Source organism: Anomaloglossus baeobatrachus, chromosome 5, assembly GCF_048569485.1.
Source record: "Anomaloglossus baeobatrachus isolate aAnoBae1 chromosome 5, aAnoBae1.hap1, whole genome shotgun sequence".
Lineage (NCBI taxonomy): Eukaryota > Metazoa > Chordata > Amphibia > Anura > Aromobatidae > Anomaloglossus > Anomaloglossus baeobatrachus.
In genome coordinates, this window is record NC_134357.1 from 253521742 (window position 1) to 253547853 (window position 26112).

The following is a 26112-nucleotide window of genomic DNA, read 5'->3' on the forward strand; positions in this document are numbered from 1 at the left end:
GGACCAACTTCAGTCTTTACTACTCTCACTTTTACTCCTTTTCTGTTACTTCAGCTTTTCTCTTTAGCTCCACTACCACTTCCTCTTACTTTCACTTCCAAACTCTATCTTTCTTCCTCACTCAAGCTCTGCCTGAGCTAAACTGCCTGGTTCTTCCCGCCTCCAGGGCTGTGTACTCCTCGGTGGGCGGAGCCAACCGCCTGGCCCACCCCCTGGTGTGAACATCAGCCCCTGGAGGAAGGCAACAAGGATTTTGGTAGCCTCGGTGTTCCTAACTGGGGTGTAGGGTGTGGTGGTGTGATGACCTGTGACCCCTGGCTTGCCCAGGGCATCACATTCCCCCTTAGCAAAATGCAGACCGTCCGCGGGCTGCCCGTCCAACACCGGTTTTATTTTCTGCAAAATATATAAAAAAGGTAAACATAACAATTTATGGCATCATCCCACAGCGGGAGGTTCATTGCTTAAACGTTACTAACGGTTTACGGTTACGGTCTCCGCTCTCTCCCACCCAAGCAACCTGGCCCTGATGCTGCCCCTAAAGCCCAGGCAGCACCCCTTTACCCCAGTCCAGCACCAAGTCACCCGAGCAGGATCTGTCCTTCCCCTCCAGAGGGTAGCCACCGGTTCCTGTGGTGGCTGGGCCCCAGCCTGCTCTGCTGAGGGCCCTCCCTCCAACCTGCCTCTCCGGAGGCGGCAATGCGGAAACGGTAATGGTAAAACATCTTATTTACAAGCCACTAACGTTTGTGGTTGCCCTGCAAGTTCACGGGCTTGTCCATGGAAAGTCCTCCATGCAAAACTTTCAAACGATCCCCACGGGGACAACGGTGCCGGCAACGGCCGGTTTTCTCTCAATCACGGTTGTAGACAATCTGATGAAACTTCGGTAATCATATTTGCTTATCATTCTTTTTCAAACATACACACTGACTTCCTGATCCCCTCTTTAAAGGACGGTCTCCCTGTACCTAAGTGGCTGGTCTCGTCCTTCCTCCTCAGCGTGCAAGGACCACACTCCCGGCACCAGGCTTCTACCGACTCCCGCATCCCACTCCAGTAGAACCGCTCTCTCAACAGCATCTCCAGCTTTTTCCACCCGAAGTGCCCGGCACCATCATGGTATGCCCACAAAACAGTAGCTACATCAGCTTGAGGAATAACCAACTGGCAGATTTTCTCATGAGTCTTCGGGTTGATCAGCTCACGGTACAGCTTCCCTTGATGTAGGTACAGCCGTTTCCGTTCTTTCCACAAGCGCTGGGCTTCAGCTGGGGCGGCAGGGTCCATTCCAACAGCACCTTGTTCCACCAGGGTCTTGACGAGGCGGACAGCCGCCGCACTCTTGACTGGGCCGTGGGTCCAAGTCCACCCGTTGTTGGTGTACCTGTACCTTCTCAGTTGATGGCTGGTGAAATGCAGGCAACTCGATCTCCTCGAGGTTGTCATCCTCGCACCCTTCGTCTGACAAATGGGGCATTCGGGAGAGTGCATCAGCATTGATGTTGACACGACCAGCACGGTACTTGATGGTGAAGTCATAGTTGGCTAGCTGGGCCACCCACCGCTGCTCCAACGCGCCCAACTTGGCCGTGTCCAGGTGAGTCAACGGATTGTTGTCCGTGAAAGCAGTGAATTTTGCTGCAGCCAGGTAGTGGCGGAACCTCTCTGTGATAGCCCATACCAATGCCAGGAGCTCGAGCTTGAAGGAGCTGTAGTTCTCAGGGTTCCTTTCAGTTGGCCGAAGCTTCCGGCTAGCATAAGCAATCACTTTCTCCTTCCCATTCTGGACCTGGCACAGGACTGCTCCTAATCCCACATTGCTGGCGTCTGTGTAGAGGATGAACGGACAGCCATAGTCAGGATACGCTAGGACCTCTTCTCCGGTCAAGGCCGCTTTCAGCTGGCAGAAGGATTCCTCATGCTTTTCTTCCCACACCAGTGGGGCTCCGATGGGCCTGCCACCTTTGGTCTGTCCCACGAGGAGATCTTGCATGGGGGCAGCCATCCTCGTGTACCCTTTGATAAAGCGCCGGTAGTACCCCACCAGACCCAGAAACTGCCTTACTTCCCTCACGGTGGTTGGTCTCGGCCAGCCCTGGATGGCAGTGATCTTCTCAGGGTCGGGGGCGACACCTTCTGCACTTACCACGTGCCCCAGGTACTGCACTCTGGGTTTCAGCAGGTGACACTTAGAGGGCTTCAGCTTCATCCCATATTTGGCAAGGGACGCGAACACCTCGGCCAGGTGCTCCAGATGGGCTTCATACATCTGGGAGTAAACAATCACATCATCCAAGTACAATAGGACGGTCTCGAAGTTTAGGTGTCCCAGACAGCACTCCATCAGCCGTTGGAAGGTTCCTGGGGCATTGCACAGCCCGAACGGCATACTATTGAATTCACAGAGCCCCATCGGGGTGGTGAAGGCGGTTTTCTCCCGGTCTTCCGGGGCCACGGCCACTTGCCAGTACCCACTGGTGAGGTCAAGGGTAGAGAAGTAATTTGCAGTTCTCAGTGCAGCCAAAGACTCTTCAATACGGGGCAGTGGGTAGGCATCTTTATGGGTTATCTGATTAATCTTCTGGTAGTCCACACATATCCGCATGGTACCATCCTTCTTCTTGACCAGTACCAACGGAGCGGCCCAGGGACTACAGCTGTCCTGAATAACCCCTGCCTCCTTCATATTCCTCAACATATCTTTGGCACACTGGTAATGTGCAGGGGGAATAGGCCTGTACCTCTCTTTGATAGGGGGGTGTTCCCCGGTGGGGATATGGTGTTGGACCCCCTTGATCTGCCCAAAGTCTAGTGGATGTTTGCTGAAAACCTGTTCATACTCCCGCACCACCCTGTATACCCCGGCTTTGTGATGTGTAGGGGTATCATCAGTGCCCACGTGTAGCTGTTGGTGCCACTCATTTACCTCCCCTTGAGGCGGGGAAGTGCTGGTAGTAGGTGGGGAGACTGAGGGACTGGCTTTGTGGATGGTGTGGGGATCCAGGGTGAGTAGCTTGGCAATGGTGGCATACCGGGGAAGCCTGACTTCTTCCTCCCCACAGTTCAGCACCCTCACGGGCACTCTCCCCTTCTTCACGTCTACCACCCCTCGGGCGGCCATTACAGTGGGCCAGTGCTCGGAGGGTATGGGCTCCATCATGGCAGGGTAGTCACGCTTCCCTACACCAAATCATCATCTCACTCCTAGGGGGCACAAGCAACGGAGCAACATCCATCACTCTCACTCCACCAATCTCTCCTCCTGTTGAGTTTACATGCTGGCGGTACATCAAGGCTCGGATCTCACGCTGCACAGCTCTCTGTCGGCTCCCCGCCGCCGTGGCGGCCAGCTGCTGCAGTAGGGCCAACACATCACCCATACAGTGCTCCATCACATTGGTTCCTAGCACTATCTTCGGGTTATGATCACTGGGTTCATTCATGATCACAATCATACCCTGGTGTTGCAGTTCAGCTTGCCCTACTGTCATAGCCACCTGTTTATACCCCACTTGGGTTAATGGGAGTCCATTGGCAGCAATTAGCATTATACTAGTATCTGGGGGTGCAAGCTTGTCTATCCCCCAATACCGCTGGTACAATGTGTATGGTATGGTGGTTACCTGTGATCCAGTGTCCAAGAGAGCCATCACCGGTATGCCGTCCACAACCACGGGGATGATGGGTCGGGCCCCGATATACCGGTCCCGCCAGTCCGAGGGGCCACGGGGTTCTACTCCTGAGGATTGGCCCGGGGCCCCAGGGGTTTCTCGTTTAACGGGCACTCTCGGATGTAATGCCCAGGCTTACGGCACTTGTAGCAGGTGGGAGGTCTGCTCCGCGGGTTGCTATTACTTCTCCGCTGCATCCAAGGGACATCTTCAGGGCTGTCGGCAAGCTGTATCTGTGCTGAAGGCTGAGATCTGGTCAAAGGTTGGAGTGCAGCAAGAATCTTGGCGAGGTCTCCGTCCATGCGACGGACCTGGGCTGCCAGTTCCTCCATAGTGCTGCTTGGGGCTGCAGGTGTTGGAGAGGTTGGTAGGGCAGGGGCCACCACCACGGGGGCTGTCTCAATGGGCCACGGGGCTGGCTCCAGGACTTCTGAGGCTGGGGGCTGTAGTGCTTTAGTGGCCCGTTCCTTTAACACAGCAAAGTCCACATCAGGGTGTTCAAGGGCCCACAGCCGGAGTTGTTTGCGATCCTCAGGGGATCTCATCCCCTGCACAAATTGCTCTACCAACATTTGTTGCTATCCGCCTCATTGATAGGATTCACCCGCTTTAGCGTGCGGAGGGCGGTTTGCAGACGTAAAGCATAGTACCAAATGCTATCCACAGCCCGTTGCCGGCACTGGTAAAACTGCATCCTCAGCTCAGCTTCAGTCCGGGTCTCAAAGGCAGTCTGTAGCTTCTCAAAGATGGTGGCTACAGAGAGCCGGTCCCCCTCGGCCCAGGTCTCCGCCTCCTGCTCAGCCGCACCGGTTAACTGGCCTAGCACTATCGCTGCACGTTGCTTATCGGTCAGGGGGTACAGCTCTAGCAACGGGTTAAGCTTTTTCCGGAAGACCTGTAAGGCATCCGGTTTCCCGTCATACTGCGGTAGCCAGGCAGCTCCGGGCGCATAGGGCAAGGAGAACGGCATCACCTGAGCGAGTGCGGAGGCCGCGGCACCTCCCGCCAGCGCGGCCGGGACCTGGGCAGGCCCATTCCCATCCGCAGGTGCCACTGCGGCTGCAACCACCGCTCCTCCAGCGGCTCCGTCGGGCGCAGACATCTTGTTTCCGTCCCCCTTAGCTTCTTTCCGGCCCCTCCTCTATTGGGGCGGAGTTTTGGCCTTCGCGCCTCTGCTACTCGAGAAGACGCTCGAGCGGGAACTTTTCGCGCCAAAGATGGCGACTTCCGAAATTTTTCAGGCGGATACCTCCGGCGGTCACAAGGCGCACCTCTACCCAACGGCAGAGCGGTAAGATCCTGTTCGTGACGCCAAGTTGTCGCGGGAGGAGGAGGGGACGCCGCGCTCTCCCTTCTGCTGCTCGGGTCCGGCTGGCACTTGCGGCCTGCTGCCGCCGCTGCTCGGTGGCTCGAGCGATGAGCCGGATCCCGGGGACTCAAGCGGCGCTCCTCGCCTGTGAGTGAAAAGGGGGTTGTTTGGGTGTGGGAATTGTTTATTGTCCGTGACACCACCCACGGTTGTGGTGATTTGTTAGCACCATTGCTGCTCTGTCTGGGGATCCCGGGAAGGATGGTATGGAGCAGCCAGTTGTTGTGTTGCCCCTCCGTGGGTAGGGGTTGGTGATCCCAGGGGCCCAGTGATGAGGTGGGAGATGCAGGGCTTGGTGGGCGCAGGGACGCGGGGGCAGCGCTGTGCCTTGCTTCACTGTGGTACTCACTCAGCCTGAGACGATGACACAGTTCTCGGTAAAACACACGGCTGGAAAGACGGTTCCCACGGACGGCTGCACTTGCTTTCCCCAGTAGGTGACGGTGACGGTCACTCTGTCCTGCACCTATGTTTCTCTGTTGGTAGCGATGGGTTCCCACCGGTAACCCGCTCCCCGGCTTGGATATGGGCCGGAGGAGCCCTACTTTGCCCGCAGGCGCTGGCCCTGAGAAACTGGTGCCCTGGCGGTGGCGGTGTCTCTCCTCAATGGTTGGACTGTTGCCTTCAATCGGGACTTGGTTGTTTGGAGACAGACGTCCCCTTCACTGACGGATTTGGCAAATTTACGGTGACTCCTAGCCTTGCCAGGGTCCGAGAGGCCCCTGCCTTGGTGCTGACTGTTCTTTGTATACTGCTCCAGACCGCCGGGCCACTACCCGTCCGCGGTCCTTCCAGCAACCTCCGAGCAGTCCCCCTCCAGACTGTCACCGCCGTTGCCGACCTTGCTGACACTATCCTGCACACAGCCGGACCAACTTCAGGCTTTACTACTCTCACTTTTACTCCTTTTCTGTTACTTCAGCTTTTCTCTTTAGCTCCACTACCACTTCCTCTCACTTTCACTTCCAAACTCTATCTTTCTTCCTCACTCAAGCTCTGCCTGAGCTAAACTGCCTGGTTCTTCCCGCCTCCAGGGCTGTGTACTCCTCGGTGGGTGGAGCCAACCGCCTGGCCCACCCCCTGGTGTGAACATCAGCCCCTGGAGGAAGGCAACAAGGATTTTGGTAGCCTCGGTGTTCCTAACTGGGGTGTAGGGTGTGGTGGTGTGATGACCTGTGACCCCTGGCTTGCCCAGGGCGTCACAGCTTAGCAGTACAGCCATGTATGAGGTAGTGCTACGTTCAGCAGAAATAGTGCCATTTTTGGTGCCATATTTTCCCCATTTCCCCATGTGAAAATGTAAAATCTGGGGCTAAAACAAAATGTTTGTGGTAATAATATCATTATTATTTCTTCACCACCCAATGGTATCAAATTTTGTTACCTGTGGTGTCAATATGATCATTGCACCCTTGGATGAATTCATTGAGGGGTATAGTTTGTAAGATGGGGTCAATTATGGGGGGATTCAGCTACCTTAGGAGTTCTGCCAATGTGACATGGCACCCTCAAACCATTTTAGCAAAATCTGAAATCCAATATGGCACTCCTTCCTTTCTGAGCTTTGCACTGTGCCTCAAAAGTAGTTTTCTACCATATATGGGGTACTGGTGTACTTAGGAGAGATTGCATAACATATTTTATTGTTAATTTTCTTACATTACCCCTTTTGAAATTAAAAAACTTGGGGCTAAAGCAACATTTTAGTGGAAAAATGGTAATTTTCATTTACTTAGCAAATGTTATACAATTATGTGACTCGCCTGAGGGTTAAAAATGCTCACTAATCCCATGGAATTCCATTGAATTCTTCCATTTCCAAAGTAGGGTTGTGCGGGATTCTGCTGTTTTGGCATGTCAGGTGCTCTTCTAATGTGACATGACAGACATAATTTATTCTAGCCAAATTGGTGCTCCATCCCTTCTGAGCCCTGCTGTGCACCCAAATAGTAGTTTTCCACAACATATGGTGTATAGGCATACTCAGGAGAAATCACACAATAAATGTTGATAAATTCCTTGAGGGGTCTAGTTTCCAAAATGGTGTCACTTTGGGTGGTGTCCGCTGTTTAGCCACATCAGGGACGTTCCAAATGCAACATGCTGTCCGCTATTGACCTAAGCCAATTTAGTGTTCAAAAAGTCAAATGGCGCTCCTTCCCTTCCAAGCCCTGCAGTGCACCCAACATTAGTTTTCCACTCCATATTGTTTATCAGCTTTCCAAGGAGAAATTGTACAACAAATTGTATGGTTTATTTTCTCCTGTTACCCTTGTGAAAATAAAAAATTTGAGGCTAAACCAACTTTTTGTGGGAAAAATTGGATTTTTTATTTTCACGGCTCAATGTTATAAAATTCTGTGAAGCACCTGAGGGTTCAAGCTGCTCAACACACATCTAGATAACTCCATGAGGCGTCTAGTTTCTAAAATAGGGCCTCTTGTGAGGGGTTTAAAATGTTAAGGCACAGGGGCTCTGCAAACATTACATAGCATCCACTATCGATCCCAGATGATTTTGTGTTCCAAAAGTCAAATGGTGCTCCTTATCTTCTGAGCCCTGCCCTGTACCGAAAAAGTAGTTTTCTATTACATATGAGGTATCGGGGTACTGAGGAGAAACTGCACAACAAATTGTATGATGCATTTTTTCCTGTTACCCTTGTGAAAATAAAAAGTTGTGGGCTAAAATAATACATTTTATTCCTGTAAACAGAGCTGTATCTAGGCTTTCTGGCACCCGGGGCAAGAATTCAATTTGGCACCCCCCATGTGACCAATCATTCATATGGGATTTGCACACTCACAGTCACGTGATGACGAGCTGCTCTTAATAATTTAATTCTCTTAATGTTCAAAGAGAAACATATGAAGAAAAGCTAGTTGCAAGCATGAAAATCACATATGAGTGGAGTGGCCAAATGATGACTGCTGGAACCAGACGCAGAGCTGAATCCTGACAGGGAGTATATTACATGCTGTTATGATTGGGCTACAGTGCTTAATTTTATAAGTAATGGGGTTGTACAGGTTTGAGATGAAAATCTGCAGTTACTATGTGACTGCAGACTTCTGAATTCTCACAGTGCGCATAATGCCCGTTGTCAGGATTCTCTGGTGCCGATGGTCAGAGTGTGAGGTCATGGACTGCAAGTATGTCATTTACGTATATGTGGTCATGTGCTAAATAGACATGCGTGGCCTCGCTCAAAATGAATTGAGTGAGGCTGGACACGTCAAATCAGAATGTGGCCAGAAATATAAAAATCTCATACTTGCGCTCACATAACCGTCCACTCTTGCCACTGGCACTGGAGAATCATAAAAGTGTGCAGAGCATGCATTGTGAGAATTCAGAAGCCTGAAATCACCTAGAGTCATTGCAGAATTTCATCTCAAACTTAGACAAGCCCTTTACTTATTCAATTAAGCAGTATATCCCAATTCTAAGTAAAGGGGTTTTCCAATCTTACAATTTATGAATTGTTACTTGTGTACAGGATCAGAGCTAATAACAGCACCAGAACCGGCAGAGGTGCAGAAATACATAATTGTAACACCCAACAGTACAGAAACACAGCATCACAACCACCAGCAGTACAGAAATTCATCATCAGAACCACCAGCAGCACAGAAATACATCCATATAACCCCATCAATTCAGAAATACAGCATCAAAACCCTCAATGGTACAGCAATACATAATCAGAACCACAAGCAGTACATGGTACATCAATTGTAATGTCAGGTCAGACCCATACACATTTTTATTGCATGAACTGACAACTTCCAGTACATCCAGGGCTGGCTCCGGGTTTTTGTGGGCCCCGGGCAAAAGAGTCTCAGTTGGCCCCATACACACATAGAAATGCACATATACATATTTAAAAATAAATTCACAAGAATACATCTAAATAGACAAATCTATACACAGTCATATACACTGACATACATAGATACACATCATACATGCACACACAGACAGATTAGAGATATTAATAAGGGGAAGCCGTCAGCAGCCTCACTCACCTCCCCAGCTTGTCTCCCATCCATCTCCTCCTGGGCATGTGGCTGTGCCGTACTTATTGGTGGCCATGGCTAACAGACATGGCCGCACACAGAGCACACTGACACTGCTATATACATCACAGGAGAGACTGAAGACATACAGCAATGGGGGCACGTACAGCTACAGAGGGGGGGCATACAGCTCTGAAGTGGCAAACAGCACTGGGGTGGGGGGACATACAGCTCTTGGGGTGTACAGCACTGGGGTGGGGGAGATACAGCTATGGGGGGTATACAGTTGTGGGGTGGTATACCGCACTGGGGTGGGGGGACATACAGCTCTGGGGGTATCGCGCACTGGAGTGGAGAGTCAGACACTTCTGGGGGATATACAGTACTGGGGTCGGTGGACGGACAGTTCTGGGGGTATACAGCACTGGTGTCAGGGAACAGACAGTTCTGGGAGCATACAGCACTGGGGTGGGGGGGCAGACAGTTCTGGGGGTATACATCACTAGGGTGGGGGTATACAGCACTGGGGTGGTGGGGACAAACAATTCTGGGGGTATACATCTCTGGGGTGGTGGGGACAAACAGTTCTGGGAGTATACAGCTCTGGGGTACGTGGGACAGATATTACTGGAATATAGCAATTACCTTCAAAATTCCCCCTAGAGATGGAGAGCAGTAAATAGCAGCGGGGGGCAAATAGCCAGAGAAAAAAACTCCTAAAACATAACCTTTAATGGGTATACATTAAAAGTGGACTGCCACTATAAAAGAATAAAAAATGTTCCTTTGGGCCATACACAGGATGGCTACAGCCTCAAAATGAACACTAGGCACAAAATGCAGAAAGTATGAAAACAAGTCACACAGAGTACCTGCATTCAGAAAAACACAGCGAAATCTATGGTTGTCACGTCAGACCTGCTGCAACAGTAAATCCCTCAGATCAACTGCAACCATGAATCAGAAAAAGGAAAACGGTCTTACCGTGCTTCCAAGGGCATGTCAATTGGGAAAAAGTACAGAGCTCAATCATAGGTGACCCTTCACAGGTCCTACATAAATACCATTCGTTGGCTCAAGTGAAAAAACGGTAGTATGTAACCTCCCTTATATTACCCAGATATTACTGGCTGTATACAGCACTGGGGTACGTGGAACAAATAGTATTGGGGGTATATAGAACTGGGGTGTGTGGGACAGATAGTACTGGGGGTATACAGCACTGGAGTGTGTGGGACAGATAGTATTGGAGTTATACAGCTCTAGGGTGCGAGGGACAGATAGTACTGGGGGTATACAGCACTGGGGTGCGTGGGACAAATAGTACTGGGGGTATACAGCACTGGGGTGCGTGGGACAGATAGTATTGGGGGTATACAGCACTGAGTACATGGGAAAGATAGTACTGGGGGTATACAGCACTGAGGTGGGACAGATAGTACTGGGGGTATACAGCACTGAGGTACGTGGGTCAGATAGTACTGGGGGTATACAGCACTGGGGTGCGTGGGACAGATAGTATTGGGGGTATACAGCTCTGGGGTGCATGGGACAAATAGTACTGGGGGTATACAGCACTGGGGTGCGTAGGACAGATAGTATTGGGGGTATACAACTCTGGGGTGCGTGGGACAAATAGTACTGGGAGTATACAGCACTGGGGTGCGTGGGACAGATAGTATTGGAGTTATACAGCTCTGGGGTGCATGGGAAAGATAGTACTGGGGGTATAAAGCACTGGGGTGCGTGGGACAGATAGTATTGGGGATATACAGCACTGAGGTACATGGGAAAGAAAGTACTGGGGGTATAGAGCACTGAGGTGGGACAGATAGTACTGGCAGTATACAGCACTGAGGTACGTGGGACAAATAGTACTGGGGGTATACAGCTCTGGGGTGCGTGGGGCAAGTATTAATGCATGTATACAGCTTTGGGGTGCATGGGACAGATAGTACTGGGGGTATACAACTCTGGGGTGCGTGGGGCAAATAATACTGGAGGTATACAGCTCTGGAGTGCGTAGGGCAAATAGTACTGAGGGTATACAGCTCTGGGGTGTGTGGGGCAAATAGTACTGGGGGTATACAGCTCTGGGGTGCATGGAGCAAATAGTACTAGGGGTATACAGCTCTGGGGTGTGTGGAGCAAATAGTACTAGGGATATACAGCTCTGGGGTGCGTGGGGCAAATAGTACTGGGGGTATTCAGCTCTAGGGTGCGTGGGGCAAATAATACTAGGGGTATACAGCTCTGGGGTGCGTAGGGAAAATAGTACTGGGGGTATACAGCTCTGGGGTGTGTGGGGAAAATAGTACTGGGGGTATACAGCTCTGGGGTGCATGGGGCAAATAGTACTGGGGGTATACAGCTCTGGGGTGTGTGGGGCAAATAGTACTGGAGGTATACACCACTGGGGTGCGTGGGACAGATAGTACTTCGGGTATACAGCACTGGGGTCGGGAGGATGACATACAGCTCGGCGGTATGAAGATGCTTCGGCTCCTATGTGGGTTGAGCCTAGAATGTATGGGCTCCTTCCATGTTAGTGGGCGTGACCAGCTTCATTACAAATTAAATATATAAAAAAGTCTGGCACACCACAATATAATAGGAAAGTCCGAAGTTGTGCTTGACAAAAATGTTTTATTTTGTATTTACAAGTATAATTATAGTCCGTCCGACGTTTCGATCCCAATGGATCTTTCACAAAGACTGTGGGACTAATAACAAAAAAAATGAAAAAAAAGTGACTGTGCAAGCAGTTTTAGTAATAGCCTTCATATATATGGTACAGAGAAGGGAGAATGGCCAATGATGTCATTAGCGTCATTAGTAAGACTGCTTGCACAGTCACTTCAGATACTCAGATGTTTGTTTGTCTCTTACTCCTGCTGGTGCGATTTGACAATTTTTTTGTTATTAGTCCCATAGTCCTTGTGAAAGATCCGTTGGGATCGAAACATTGGACGGACTATAATTATACTTGTAAATACAAAATAAAACATTTTTGTCAAGCACAAAGGAGGAGTTAAGATCCAGGAAATCAGGGAAGTGAGGCTGCCGGCAGGAGCCCTGCGGTCCCCGGAACTCGGCCCGGGGGCAGCAGCATACATCACCGCCCTTGCTGACAGCCAAGCGCTGATGCTGGCCCTGGCCGCCGGGGAAACTCAGTGCTGCATCAGTCGGCATGACAGCGCCCCCCCTGACACTGCACCCGGGGCAGATGCCCCGCCAGCCCCCCTAGATACGCCTCTGCTGTAAACCACCTAAAAGGATAATAAACTTTGGTTTTGAGCAGTGTGAGGTGTGAATTTTTCGAATGGTGTCACTTTTGGGTTCTGTCACCTAGGCCTCTCAAAGTCAACTTTAAATGTGACGTGGGCCATAAAAAAATTAGTTTTGTAAATTTTGGTGGAAAAATAAGAAATTGCTGATAACTTTGAACCCTCCTAATTTCCTAATAAAAAAAAATTATGTTTCCAAAATGATGTTGATGTAAAGTAGACATGTGGGAAATGTTATTTTAAATTATTTTGTGTGACATAACTCTCTGTTTTAAAAGGCATAAAAGTTTGAAAATTGTAAAATGTTCAACATTTTCGCTAAGTTTCCATGGTTTCAAATAAACGCAAAAAATATCATCCTACGCTTTCCACTAACATGAAGTACAGTATGTTTCGAAAAAACAATCTCAGAATCACTGGGATCCATTGAAGCGTTCCAGAGTTATAACTATATAAAGTGACAGTGGCCAGAATTGAAAAAAATTGGCCCTGTCAGGAAGGTGAAAACAGGTTTCAGGACGAAGGGGTTAAAACCTCACCTTGTGTCAGGACCTGGGACCGACTGTTCAAGCACCTGCCTGCCCATGGGAAGCCATATAAATGACATGGACATGCCTAAACGTTGAATAATCGTAGGGAATCAATAATTCTGAAACTTTAGTAGTCAGTAAAAGGAACATTTTGTGTTTAATTTGGAGGAACAACATGTTATTTTAGTTGTGTTCAGGTATTAAATTTGCCTTGAAGAGTCGCTGCACATACATCCTCTACATCCACTATGCTCCCTAATGATGACTCATGTTTCCTTACCGCATTTTTCTTCAGATCTCTTACTCCTGCGGCCCAGTCCTGTATCTGCACCTCATCATCAGTCCATGAGGCACCTTGATCTGCAAGCAGTAGCCGTATTGCCTCAGCTCTCCCTAGAAAATGCAAAAGAGGGTTGAAAATTTTTGCAACTGCTAGCAATTATCTGCGGTCTGGAAAATGAGATCAGTTTACAAAGTAAAAAACAAGGATCCTGTGAGTGGGGGTGTCCATTGGTGGGGGGGGTCCTTCCTGCCATTTTGAAACTAGAGAACAGGACTTCTAAATGAAGCACCCCACGGGGCTGGGATCGTACTCGTCACCGAGCCGGTGATGAAGGGAGGTCTTGGGGATATCACGGAGGCCTTGCCCGGCTTCGTGGCCTCGATGTGTCCACGAAGGGATGAAGGGGAAGATGGTGGGAATATTTGTCTCGTAACGCCACCTGTGGTGTGCGGCCAGGAATTAGCCTCCGCTGCAAGTGCTGTCCTCTGGAGCAGATGGTAGAAGAAAAGACCGGGTTTATGCCGCGCTGAAAACCACTGATGCGTGTAAACTAAAAGATTTCCTTTTTGTTGGATAGTTCCTACGCGTTTCAGAGACATCCGTCTCCTTCCTCAGGAAAAGAAATCATATTACAGCAAGGCCGCTTGGACCTATATATAAGGAGCAAACAGCCATGTATGCATTAAGGACTGCCTGTATGACTCAGAGCTGATGACTCAGAGCCACATGGTGAAAAAAAAAAAAAAAAAAAAAAAAAAGGGGAGAAGAAGAAAGCTGATGACTCAGAGCCACATGGTAAAGAAGAAGAAAAGAGAAAAAAAAAAAAAAAAAGGGGGAGATGGAACGATCGTGAATAACAGAAAAAAGTGTCTGAAACAGCATGATCCCAAGAAACATGGATAATTCCAACAAAGGGAGTACTGAAAAAAAAAATAAATAAATAAATAAATGAATGAATAAAGACATGAAAACACTTGTTCCTTGTGTTATTTAATAAATTCAGGGGGGGGAAGAAATGTGAGGGATGTGTTCAAGATGGTGTGCGAACCTATGAAGTATAGGTGAATTTATTAGTGTTTAGTCCTCTACTCTACATGGGGATACAGAGATTTAGAGTGAAGATTCAAAACAATGTGTAAAAAAGTATATATATATATTGAACTATATATGGGGATACAGCGATCGTGAGTGAATATCCAGAGGGACGTGAAAAAAATCTTTTTAAATTTATTTATTTATAAATAAAACTATAAAGAATGAGGAACTGCAAGGGCACTGCGATTGAAAATTATTTTGATTAAAAATGTTTATAATGTCCGACAATGACAAAAAAAGCGGGCTCAGTGAGGAAACCACTAAAATAGAGGGGGTTGGGGACATTTATATAAAAATGACGTCCAGGGATTTTTACTTTCTAATGCTTAGTATGCATTCTATTTTTGAAAAGGAGACATGCTCCGGTAATAAGTGAGTGCAGAAAAAAAAAAAAAACAAAAAACAAAAAAAAACCTAGGGCACTTGCACAATAGAGGTGATACAAGTTCAAGGAAACGAGGGGTGACACCAGAGTTCACTACTGTGCAAGCCAGATACAATGCGCTTGCGCTAGACAAGCAGACAGGGAGGTTTTGTCAATCTAGCGGCAATGAGTGCAAAGAGTGCAGAGAAACAGCAAAAAAAAAAAAAAAATGTACCAAATGCATGTAGCAGTCATTTGCATGAAGAGTAAGAGTATTAACGAGAGATGGAGGAACGTAGGGGACTAATACAGAAACGCAATAGAAATTTCATAGTTTCATAGTTTCATAGTTTTTAAGGTTGAAGGGAGACTCTAAGTCCATCTAGTTCAACCCGTAGCCTAACATGTTGATCCAGAGGAAGGCAAAAAAACCCCAATGTGTCAAATAAGCTCCAATGGGGAAAAAAATTCCTTCCTTCGTCTACATCCGGCAATCAGACTAGTTCCCTGGATCAACACCCTGTCATAAAATCCAATATACATAACTGGTAATATTATATTTTTCAATTAATGCGATCAGGCTCTGCTTAAATTTTACTTGTGAATCCCTCAATACAACATCATACGGCAGAGAGCTCCATAGTCTCACTGCTCGTACAGTAAAGAATCCTCGTCTGTGATTATGATTAAACCTTCTTTCCTCAAGACGTAGCGGATGCCCCCGTGTTCCAGTCGCAGGCCTAGGTGTAAAGAGATCTTTGGAAAGGTCTCTGTACTGTCCCCTCATATATTTATACATTGTGATTAGATCCCCCTAAGCCTTTGTTTTTCCTAACTAAATAACCCCAAGTTTAATAACCTGTCTAGGTATTGCAGCCCACCCAGTCCTCTAATAATCTTGGTCGCTCTTCTATCTACCTGTAAGATTATGCTATTTATAACCTTCTATACTTTTGCTAACAAGAAATGCATCCATTCCTCTCTTAAATTCATTCAGTGAGTTGGCCATCACCATTTCCTTATTATTCTATTTGTTAATATCTAGATCAGTGTATATATCTTAACTGTTTTAGAGGATTGGTACAATGTGCTTTATATTAGCTGGACTTTTTATATGTAGCAAAGTGATTAGTGCCGATAGCCATTTAGAATTTTTTTTTTATTTTTTTTTCTATTTTATTTTTATTTTTTTATCATTTGAATACAATAGCTTGATGTTTTGGATTATTTTTTTTTTTTTTATATCCCATCCATCATTTGTTCATTGGCATTGACACGAGCTCCATTTCTAACCTGAAAGAGAAAAAGCTTTTGGAATCCATAATAAAAAATTAGTGTATTAGTTTTTATCAGCTATGGATGGCAGGATTAAAAACATACCAAAATTGCCTCACCATTGTCCTCTACTTTTTTTCTGACCTAAAACCTTCACACCGGTGTTATCACTCCCTGAGGAAGCGGTGTGAAACACGTGTTGGAGTGGCTGGCAGGGGAGCAGTTTTGTACCACTAATATGACAGCAGGTCTGGTATTGTTATGAGCCAAGTACTTTAATGGGCAGCGATCTAATATAGACCATTTGTTACTATTATATGGGGATGATGTTAGCTGCCTAATTAATGCTCTTGTTGTACATTGAAGTTGTTATGTGGCCTGCTAGGACTAAGGCTATTTAATATATATGGTTCTTATTGTGGGTGTAGTACATGCTCCCCTTGCCTTGATTTTTTACAAATGTTTGTGTTTATGTTTTTATTATACCATCAATAAAAAAACGTTTTATCAAATTATAAGCTTTATTGGGATAATTTGGTTTAAATTTTAATGTATTTAGTTTGTTGATCCAAAAGGTCTCCTTTCTGCTCAGGGTTTCCATTCTATTGGGGGCATTTGGGGCTATCTGCTCTATTGGTGTAATATTAAAAACCATCCCCTTATTGTGTTTCAGAGCGCAATGCTTAGAGAGTCCGTGGAGCATATAGCCTATCTTCACATTGTGCCTATGTGAATTTAGCCTATTGTGGAGGGCCTGACTCGTCCTTCCTACATATTGTTTTCCGCACACACAGTCTACTAAATATATAACAAAGTCCGACTGGCATGTTAAACGACTTCTGATGGGGAAATTTTCTGAGCCCCCCTGAGAGCAGAAAGTGGTCCTTTTGTGGCAAATACTTTTACAACAGAGACAATTTTTGAGACCGCATCTATAGGAGCCAATTATGGTAGCTGTTTTTTTCATCAGCAGAGGTGCTTTTAACCTGCTGGGAGCTATAATATTCTTGATGGTCGGCGCCCTTCTAAAAGTAACCCCTGGGCGAGCAGGTAACATATTTCTAAGGATGGGGTCACATAGTAATATCCCCCAGTGTCTGGAAAAAATATTTCTAATGGTTACATTGTCACTGCTGTAAGTAGTGATGAAGTTAGCAGAAAAATCGCCCTTTCCAGCAGCATTAATAATCCCTCTTGTACCCGAGATAGATGCGGTCTTTTTGGGTTTCAGCATGTCTGTTTGTTTCAATTTGGCTGTTTCTAGGTAAGCTTTTTTCATCAAAGACCTGGGGAAGTCCTTCTCAATGAAGCGATCCCTCAAAATTCCAACCTGTTCTTTAAAATCAGCATCTAAGGTACAATTCCTTCTAATCCGTTTATACTGATTTATGGGGATGTTGTGCAACCACTTAGCATAGTGTTCACTGTGATTGTGAATGTAACTGTTCGCATCTACTTTCTTAAAGAAAGTTTTTGTAAGAATTTTGTGGTCTTGATGAAATATGGTGAGGCCCAGGAAGTGTGTCTCCTTTTCATGCACAGTGGGGCAAATTGCAAGCCCCAATCATTATTATTTAGGGTGCTGAGGAAGGATTCTAAATTATTATGTTTACTGTCCCAGATGATGAACAGATCATCTATAAATCTTTTGTAGACTATGATGCTGCTATCAAAAATCCCATTTTCGATGTGTAATAATTCAAAGACCCCCATAAATAAATTTGCGTATGAACAAGCTGCTTTCGAGCCCATGGCTGTGCCAAGGCACTGGTGATACAGTTTGCCATCAAAAGTGAAAAAATTATTATTGAGAATGAAGCTCATTCCCTCCACTAAAAAATCTTTTTGGGGTTGTGGGATTCTGCTGTCGTTCTCAAGAAAATATGAGAAACAAAAAAGTCCTAGGTGATGGTGAATATTAGAATACAGGGATGCTACATCAATAGTAAGAAATGTGTAGGAATCCTTCCATGGTATATCCTTTATAAGGTCAATGAGATGGGCTGAATCCCTAAGGTGGCTATTTAAACTAGAGACATGTGGTTGCATGATTTGGTCAATATAATTTGCTAAATTAGCCGTCAGGGAATCTATACCAGATATTATGGGCCTCCCCGGGGGATTTACCAGACTTTTATGGATTTTGGGAAGGTGGTAGAAAAATGCCATACTGGGGTCCTTTACTTGGAAAAATCTCTTTTCAGATGAGTTTAAAATATTTAGATCTGTGGTGCCCCTGACCTGGTCAGGCACCACTGAGTACTGCACCCATGCTGGGGAAGGTGCAACACAGGTAATCCAGAAGGCTGACCGAGGTGTGACTACACAGGCGCATAGTGATCAGGTCTCACACATGTACCTTTGAGAGGACCCCTGGGGATCCCAGGAGGGGGCGAAGCCTCCACCTCCACCCGAGGGGTGGAGGGGGCGAAGCCTCCATCTCCACTCAAGGGGTGTGGTAGAGAGCCTGGTTGCTAGGTGGCGTAGGCAGGAACAAAAGGGAAAAGAGGAAGGAGGAGGAGAAGAGCAGTCTGAAGCAGAGTGTGGAGGAGTGAGGAGCATGGAAGTGGAGCTCAGACAGGAGCAGCAGTGCAGGTCCCACGAGTGAGCCGGTTTAGTGTGCAGCTCAGGGAAAGCAGACGTGAGGAGCAGACCCTGGAGCTGTGGCAGTCTAACAGCGTCCGCGCAGTGACTACCGACGGGGGAGAACGGTCACCTGGGAGTGCTACCCGAAATCCACACACAGCTAAAGAGAGAGCAACGGAGTGGAAAGTAAGGAGACTGTCAGGGAGAACCAGGCCCAAACGGATAGCAGGTCCCAGTGCAGGGATAGATTCACCTTTCCTTTGCCAAACCTGCATGAGGGGGCACTTTACACCCCCAAGACAACACTACAGAGTCCGCAGCCACGTAGCCACAGTTAGGGCCCATAGTTCACAGGAGGCAAGCAGCCGGAGTGTCCTGGTCCAGGCTACAAGCAAACGGGCCAAAAAGAAGGGGAGAGAGGCGCCAGCAACTTCCCTGGGTGACCCCCATAGGGACTAAAAGTCGGGGTTACCCCAAAACGTAAAGGGCTAAGGAAGGCGAGTCGGTAGCCACCCTCATCAGTCAGCCTGAAGGACACCTGGTTCCAGCCTGGTTCATCCCAGCTACGCCCGGGTTACTCACCCTGCCACCTTCCGTGAGTAAAACCCCTGAAAGACATCCTGCTTGTGTTGAGTTATTCTGCGCCTTGTGGTTCTACACACCTACACGGGACCCTGGGGCATGCCTCACTCTCAGGAGGCTACTACAACTGACTGCACCTACCATCAGCCCCAGGCACCCCTAACCTGCAGTGGCGGTCTCCACTGACCGCAATTCTGAGAGTGGCGTCACGACAATCCTAAATAGAAGATCTCCTACCTGTGACAAGATCCAGCTGCGTGGAGTCCCTGAAGGTAATGCACCGACACAGCACTTGTGGGGCTTCACATCTGGCGTCACGAACAGGATAAGGACTAGACCTGTTCAGACAGGTGACCATGTGCCTGGGCGGTCCGCTTGGAAAATTGGAAGCGCCGCCATATTGCCACCATGAAAAGCGCGCTGAAAAACAACAGCAGCCCGCGCTGGGAGAAGTTACCGCCCACGAAGAGGTGTGGCTACCCAGAGATCCCCTGCAGAGTCCTGACCTCGCAAGTGATGAGAGCGGAGGCGTTCAGAGACGTCGGGACAGAAAGGGAGCCAGAAGCCTGCTGCTGGGAAAGGAGTTGCAGGAAGTGAAGGAATTGGCACTTTGGCTGCAAGAAGAAGTCAGAAGTCTGCTGCTGAGAGAAGACCTGGAGAGCAGCGACGACGCGGTGAAGATGGCGTCTGAAGATAGGAGCCCAGAGCCGGGTTCCGCTGCCTGGTGGGCCCGGGAGCTTGCCCAGTTCAGTGACCGACTGGAGGCGAGGATCGTGCAGCAGATCAGAGAGGGACGCACGGAGCTTCTGGAGATGGCTGCGGCGGTTCAGGCCTACGAGGGGAGAGCCACGCGACGAGTGCCAGACCGAGCGGCGACGACTCAGACCCCGATGATGCCACCGATGGGTGAGTCCAGTGTTGCCCCTGCCAGCGCGAGTGCCCCGACCCCTGTTTCCACGCCCGCGGTCCCTGATGAGATGCCCGGCGCGGCGACGCTGAATCAGGCCGCAGCCACGCCAGGTGCGGCCCGCCAAGCCCAGGCCGCCGCAACGATGCCCTGCCCGGCCCGCAAAGATCCGGCTGCCGCCGCGACCCTCATCCACGCCGCAGGTGTGACGCTGACCCAGGCCGCCGCCATGCTAGGCCCGGCCCGCCAAGACCCCACCGCAGCAGCGACGCTCGTCCGCGCCGCAAGTGAGGTGCTGAACCAGGCCGCAGCCACGTCAGGTGCGGCCCGCCAAGCCCAGATCGTTGCAGCGACGCCCAGCCCAGCCTGCACAGATCCCATCGCAGCTGCGACGCCAATTCAGGCCGCCGCAGCGAGGCCCTGCCCGGCCCGCCAAGACCAGGCCGCCGCCATGTCAGGCGCGGCCCGCCAAGACAAGACTGTACCACTGTTTACCCCGGCCTGCAAGGCCAGAGCAGACACCGCTCCCCAGTCTAAGGAAGTCCCTGCTAGGAAGTCCCTGCTGGGGGAGGACCCCGAATACTGGAAGCTGAAGGCTGACCTAGAGGCCCAGTTCCCACAGGAGATGGTGGACCGGTATCTGCTCCCTCCGCACGCCCCCAGGAAGACTCTGGAAATATCCACGCCAAAAAGTCCACCGTCCTGGTCAGCTGATGAACACCCATCCCCAGCGCTGCCACAACAGGAGTGCTCAGAAGAACTAAGGGGGAGAGGAGGACAGAAGGCTGAGGAGCTGACCCCGGAGCCATCAGCAGCGGATCCATGCCCAGAGCCAGAGATGTTGCCATATTCCTGCTGTGATGAAGAGGAAGATTTGTCCAGAAACCTCACCTGGGAGCCTGCAAGCAGTGAAGTAGCAACCCAGCAGAATCCAGCCCGCAAGACACGGCGCCGCAGCAGAACCAAGTTTTCCCCTGCACAGCAATCTCCAGAGAAGAAGGATGAAGTAACAGCCAGAGACTTGGAAGAGAAACGGTCTTTAAGGAGAGCTAAATCCCAGGTCAGAGGCCCACTTTGTCGAGGAGTTGTGGAAGACTTCAGTTTGAAGAGTGGATATGGTTTCATAGTTGCACCTGGTATAAAAGAAGGCATCTTTGTGAACAGAAGGGATGTGAGAGCCCATTTGCCTAGAGGACATCCAGGAAGAAACTTACAGATGGGAGATACAGTGGAATTCACAATGCATCAAGGAGAAAGAGGGTGGTATGCACTCGACGTTACGCCATGTATCAGAGATTCCTATAGAAACCCAGCTGTCTCCATACCACAAGAAAAAGAAACAGATACAGAAGAAGAGGAAAGAAAAGATGAAGAACCCATTGATGAGACCACTACAGATGATGACAGAGATGGAGAAAGCAACAGGTGCCACAGCCCTACAGGCCCAAGCCCTGGTGAGGAGGAATCTGTGTAGAGAAAAGTAAGGTACAGCAAGTTAAAGTTTTGACAAGTTTTGCAACGTTAATGTTCAAGAAATGTGCCCACATGAACTAATGTGAGAAACCCATGAACCTTAAGGCTATGAACTGGCTATAGCCACAAACTCTCGCAGTGTAAATAGTTACCCCAGAGGTACCACCACCAGGGAGCACGCCTGTTTATGGGGCCTGGCTCGCCTGCAACCAGGGAGCACGCCTGTTTATGGGGCCTGGCTCTCCACCACAAAGAGGGTACCTGGTCAGCACCAACTGTGGAGGCCGCCTCTACATCCTGCCAGAAGAGGCTGAAGGCGCGGATCCACCAGGCCAGGTATACCCTGAAACCACCAGCCCATGAAAGCCGCCTCTACATCCTGCCAGAAGTGGCTGAAGGCGCGGCCAACGTGAGAGGGTTTTGGGTGGGTTAACGGACTTGTGGGTGGAGGGTGGTGATGTATGGTACCTGGTGGTTTTAAAATGTTTTACCATGTTTTACTGTTTTATGCATTTTAAAATGTTGTCTTGCAGCCCGAGGACATGCTGGTGATAACTAAGGGGGAATGTGGCGCCCCTGACCTGGTCAGGCACCACTGAGTACTGCACCCATGCTGGGGACAGTGCAACACAGGTAATCCAGAAGGCTGACCGAGGTGTGACTACACAGGCGCATAGTGATCAGGTCTCACACATGTACCTTTGAGAGGACCCCTGGGGATCCCAGGAGGGGGCGAAGCCTCCACCTCCACCCGAGGGGTGGAGGGGGCGAAGCCTCCATCTCCACTCAAGGGGTGTGGTAGAGAGCCTGGTTGCTAGGTGGCGTAGGCAGGCACAAAAGGGAAAAGAGGAAGGAGGAGGAGAAGAGCAGTCTGAAGCAGAGTGTGGAGGAGTGAGGAGCATGGAAGTGGAGCTCAGACAGGAGCAGCAGTGCAGGTCCCACGAGTGAGCCGGTTTAGTGTGCAGCTCAGGGAAAGCAGACGTGAGGAGCAGACCCTGGAGCTGTGGCAGTCTAACAGCGTCCGCGCAGTGACTACCGACGGGGGAGAACGGTCACCTGGGAGTGCTACCCGAAATCCACACACAGCTAAAGAGAGAGCAACGGAGTGGAAAGTAAGGAGACTGTCAGGGAGAACCAGGCCCAAACGGGTAGCAGGTCCCAGTGCAGGGATAGATTCACCTTTCCTTTGCCAAACCTGCATGAGGGGGCACTTTACACCCCCAAGACAACACTACAGAGTCCGCAGCCACGTAGCCACAGTTAGGGCCCATAGTTCACAGGAGGCAAGCAGCCGGAGTGTCCTGGTCCAGGCTACAAGCAAATGGGCCAAAAAGAAGGGGAGAGAGGCGCCAGCAACTTCCCTGGGTGACCCCCATAGGGACTAAAAGTCGGGGTTACCCCAAAACGTAAAGGGCTAAGGAAGGCGAGTCGGTAGCCACCCTCATCAGTCAGCCTGAAGGACACCTGGTTCCAGCCTGGTTCATCCCAGCTACGCCCGGGTTACTCACCCTGCCACCTTCCGTGAGTAAAACCCCTGAAAGACATCCTGCTTGTGTTGAGTTATTCTGCGCCTTGTGGTTCTACACACCTACACGGGACCCTGGGGCATGCCTCACTCTCAGGAGGCTACTACAACTGACTGCACCTACCATCAGCCCCAGGCACCCCTAACCTGCAGTGGCGGTCTCCACTGACCGCAATTCTGAGAGTGGCGTCACAACAATCCTAAATAGAAGATCTCCTACCTGTGACAAGATCCAGCACTAATAAATTCACCTATACTTCATAGGTTTGCACACCATCTTGAACACATCCCTCACATTTCTTCCCCCCCTGACTTTATTAAATAACACGAGGAACAAGTGTTTTCATGTCTTTATTCATTCATTTATTTATTTATTTTTTTTTTTTTTTTCAGTACTCCCTTTGTTGGAATTATCCATGTTTCTTGGGATCATGCTGTTTCAGACACTTTTTTCTGTTATTCACGATCGTTCCATCTCCCCCCTTTTTTTTTTCTCTTTTCTTCTTCTTTACCATGTGGCTCTGAGTCATCAGCTTTCTTCTTCTCCCCTTTTTTTTTTTTTTTCTCTTTTCTTCTTCTTTACCATGTGGCTCTGAGTCATCAGCTCTGAGTCATACAGGCAGTCCTTAATGCATACATGGCTGTTTGCTCCTTATATATAGGTCCAAGCGGCCTTGCTGTAATATGATTTCTTTTCCTGAGGAAGGAGACGGATGTCTCTGAAACGCGTAGGAACTATCCAATAAAAAGGAAATCTTTTAGTTTACACGCATCAGTGGTTTTCAGCGCGGCATAAACCCGGTCTTTTCTTCTACCTGTGTGATACAAAATTCCTCTCCCGGGGCTGCAGCTAAACCACCAGGCACTCACAGGCTATCATAAGGGGTTGTGACTGGCACAACCTCACCAGGTGAGTGCTTCTTTGTCTTGTTTGTCCACCCTCATACCGGGTAAGACCCTATTGCGCTTTTTTCCCCTTTACAGTTTTACTGGAGCAGATGGTGACACAGCTCGGATGGTTCGGCTCCCCGCAGGTAGAGCTAGGCCCCAAGGAGGATGATGGAGGATGTAGTGGCCAGTGGCGCCAGAGCGCAGGGCGCCGTCACTGATTTGTTAGTCCCCTAAAACTAGCGATCATGTAATTGCATGTACTATACATAGCAGTGCATCAGAACTGCTATGTATAGCTAATCGCTGGCTTTCACAGGAATTGTCATGAAAAGCATGGAGGTCTTCAGCAGACACCTGGCTCTCATAGAAACTTATCCACGCCGGCGATCCTGGGCACACTGATAGGTGCATTGAATAGCAGGCGCCCATGGCGGCGCATTTTAAAAATTGACCGGGGCAGCTAGCATGTAACAGCTGCAGAAATGGCTAAATAATTAAGCAGCGTGCAAGCCTGCATCAAAATAAGGGACACTACATATGACGTAAATGTACTTCATATGTCATAAAAGGGTTAAATTTACAATCTAGACAATAATAATAACTTGTATAGAAATATCTATAATAAAAAGCAAAAGTGTAACCTAGATCAGTATTCCTGGCAACAAAGACTTAAGGTCCAGTCACACATAACGAGATCGTTAACGAGATCGTTACTACGTCACAGTTTTCGGATCGTTGTTAAATCGTTGATGAGATGTCACACTGTCATTTTCCCAACAACTTTAGTAACGATGCAGCGACCTGTATAATGATCTTGTTGGTCGTTGGGACCCTGTCACACAGCAGCTATGTAATGATTCCGACCTCGAATAGGGGCCTAGTGTTTGATGCTGTAAGCCATGTAGGCGTGCATATTTGTCGCCTTTTCCACACCCCTCCGCTCCGATTGGTGGCCAATACTGCGTTCTGATTAGGCGGCCGGCCTAGAAGGCAACTTTGTATCGCTTCATCCTTTGTCCCTTTTTGAGCCTTGCTTTGAGGATAGAACCTGCGACTTCAGCTTCTATCTGAAAAGCAAGCAAGCAATCGGGAACAAAGTACGATTGAATCCGGGTGTAGTCGCAGGTTCTATCCTCAAAGCAAGGCTCAAAAAGGAACAAAGCATGAAGCGATACCCAATCAGAATGCAGTACTGTTCTCAGCGCCAACCAATCGGTGCAGAGGGGGCGCGGAAAAGGTGACGCAACTACACACCTACGTGTCACACTTTAAGTTCTCATCTAGATCGTTAACGAGATCATTGGTAGGTGTCAAACATACAGACCCATCCTGCCCAGCAGGACTCCGAGCAAAAAATGGCCCAGAACACTCAGCAACGACTAACAATCTCACAGCAGGGGGCGGATTGTTGGTACGTGTCAAACATAACGAGATCCCTGGTGAAGTCGTTATTTCGTAACAGAAACTGTGACATAGCAATGATGTCGTTAGCGATCTCGTTATGTGTGAAGTGGCCTTTACATACAATGTCTATAAAGGAAATAGGGTAAAATTGGGGATAACATAAATAACTCGGCTCTAATGGATCAGTTTTGATTAGATTAAGTGCATTCATAGAAGCAATTACTGTGTTTTAATTTACCTCTTAATGGAAAGTATGTCAATGTAAATCCAGACACTGCAAGATAGATATAAAGGTTAAAATGCTTGACATGTATGATATGCATAAACTGCATGGTAAGTAGATAATAATTTCTTACAGATACATTAAAAAGTGTTTTATGACTACTGTTAGAAAACTAATTGCTACATGTGATGTTCATGGTGCCAAGGGCAATAGATATTACAATAGAGCACGATATAGCAATACTAAAGATATAAACTATCTATACAGTATTACCAAACAGACAAATACAGTGGAGCTGTTCTTACTTGTTTCAGTAGCAGGCGTTGAGCTGTGTCTGTGTAGAATGCAGACTAACCTGCTATATTACTGTATGTCAGATAAGCCATTTGCTGAGTCATTAGTGATCTAAAATACAGAGCAGATTACAAAGGGCAAAGACTGTTTGACATAGCTGATCTATGTGGGCAACAATTTTTTATATAGTGATAAGGTCTATTGAGGGCATAGAGTAAATATATTTCAAAAGGTTCTATTTACATGAATTTATCAATAGATGTCAATAACAACCCATCCACTCTACACAGTCAAAGAAATCAAATCATAGATGTCCATACATTTAGTGATT

At 48.4% G+C, this 26112-nt stretch overlaps 1 protein-coding gene across 1 annotated transcript in view; it reads right to left on the reverse strand.

The window, feature by feature from the left end:
• LOC142309920 (glutathione S-transferase P 2-like) overlaps window positions 1–25841 on the reverse strand; it is a 77216-nt gene extending 51375 nt beyond the window's left edge. Inside the window, exons 1-3 of the mRNA XM_075347387.1 lie at window positions 25793–25841; window positions 25503–25538; window positions 13160–13272 (exon numbers count right to left, since the gene is read on the reverse strand). Coding sequence (XP_075203502.1) covers window positions 13160–13272; window positions 25503–25538; window position 25793 — 150 coding nt within the window. The 5' untranslated portion in view covers window positions 25794–25841. The remainder of the gene's footprint in view (window positions 1–13159; window positions 13273–25502; window positions 25539–25792) is intronic.
• Window positions 25842–26112: the final 271 nt, after the last annotated feature.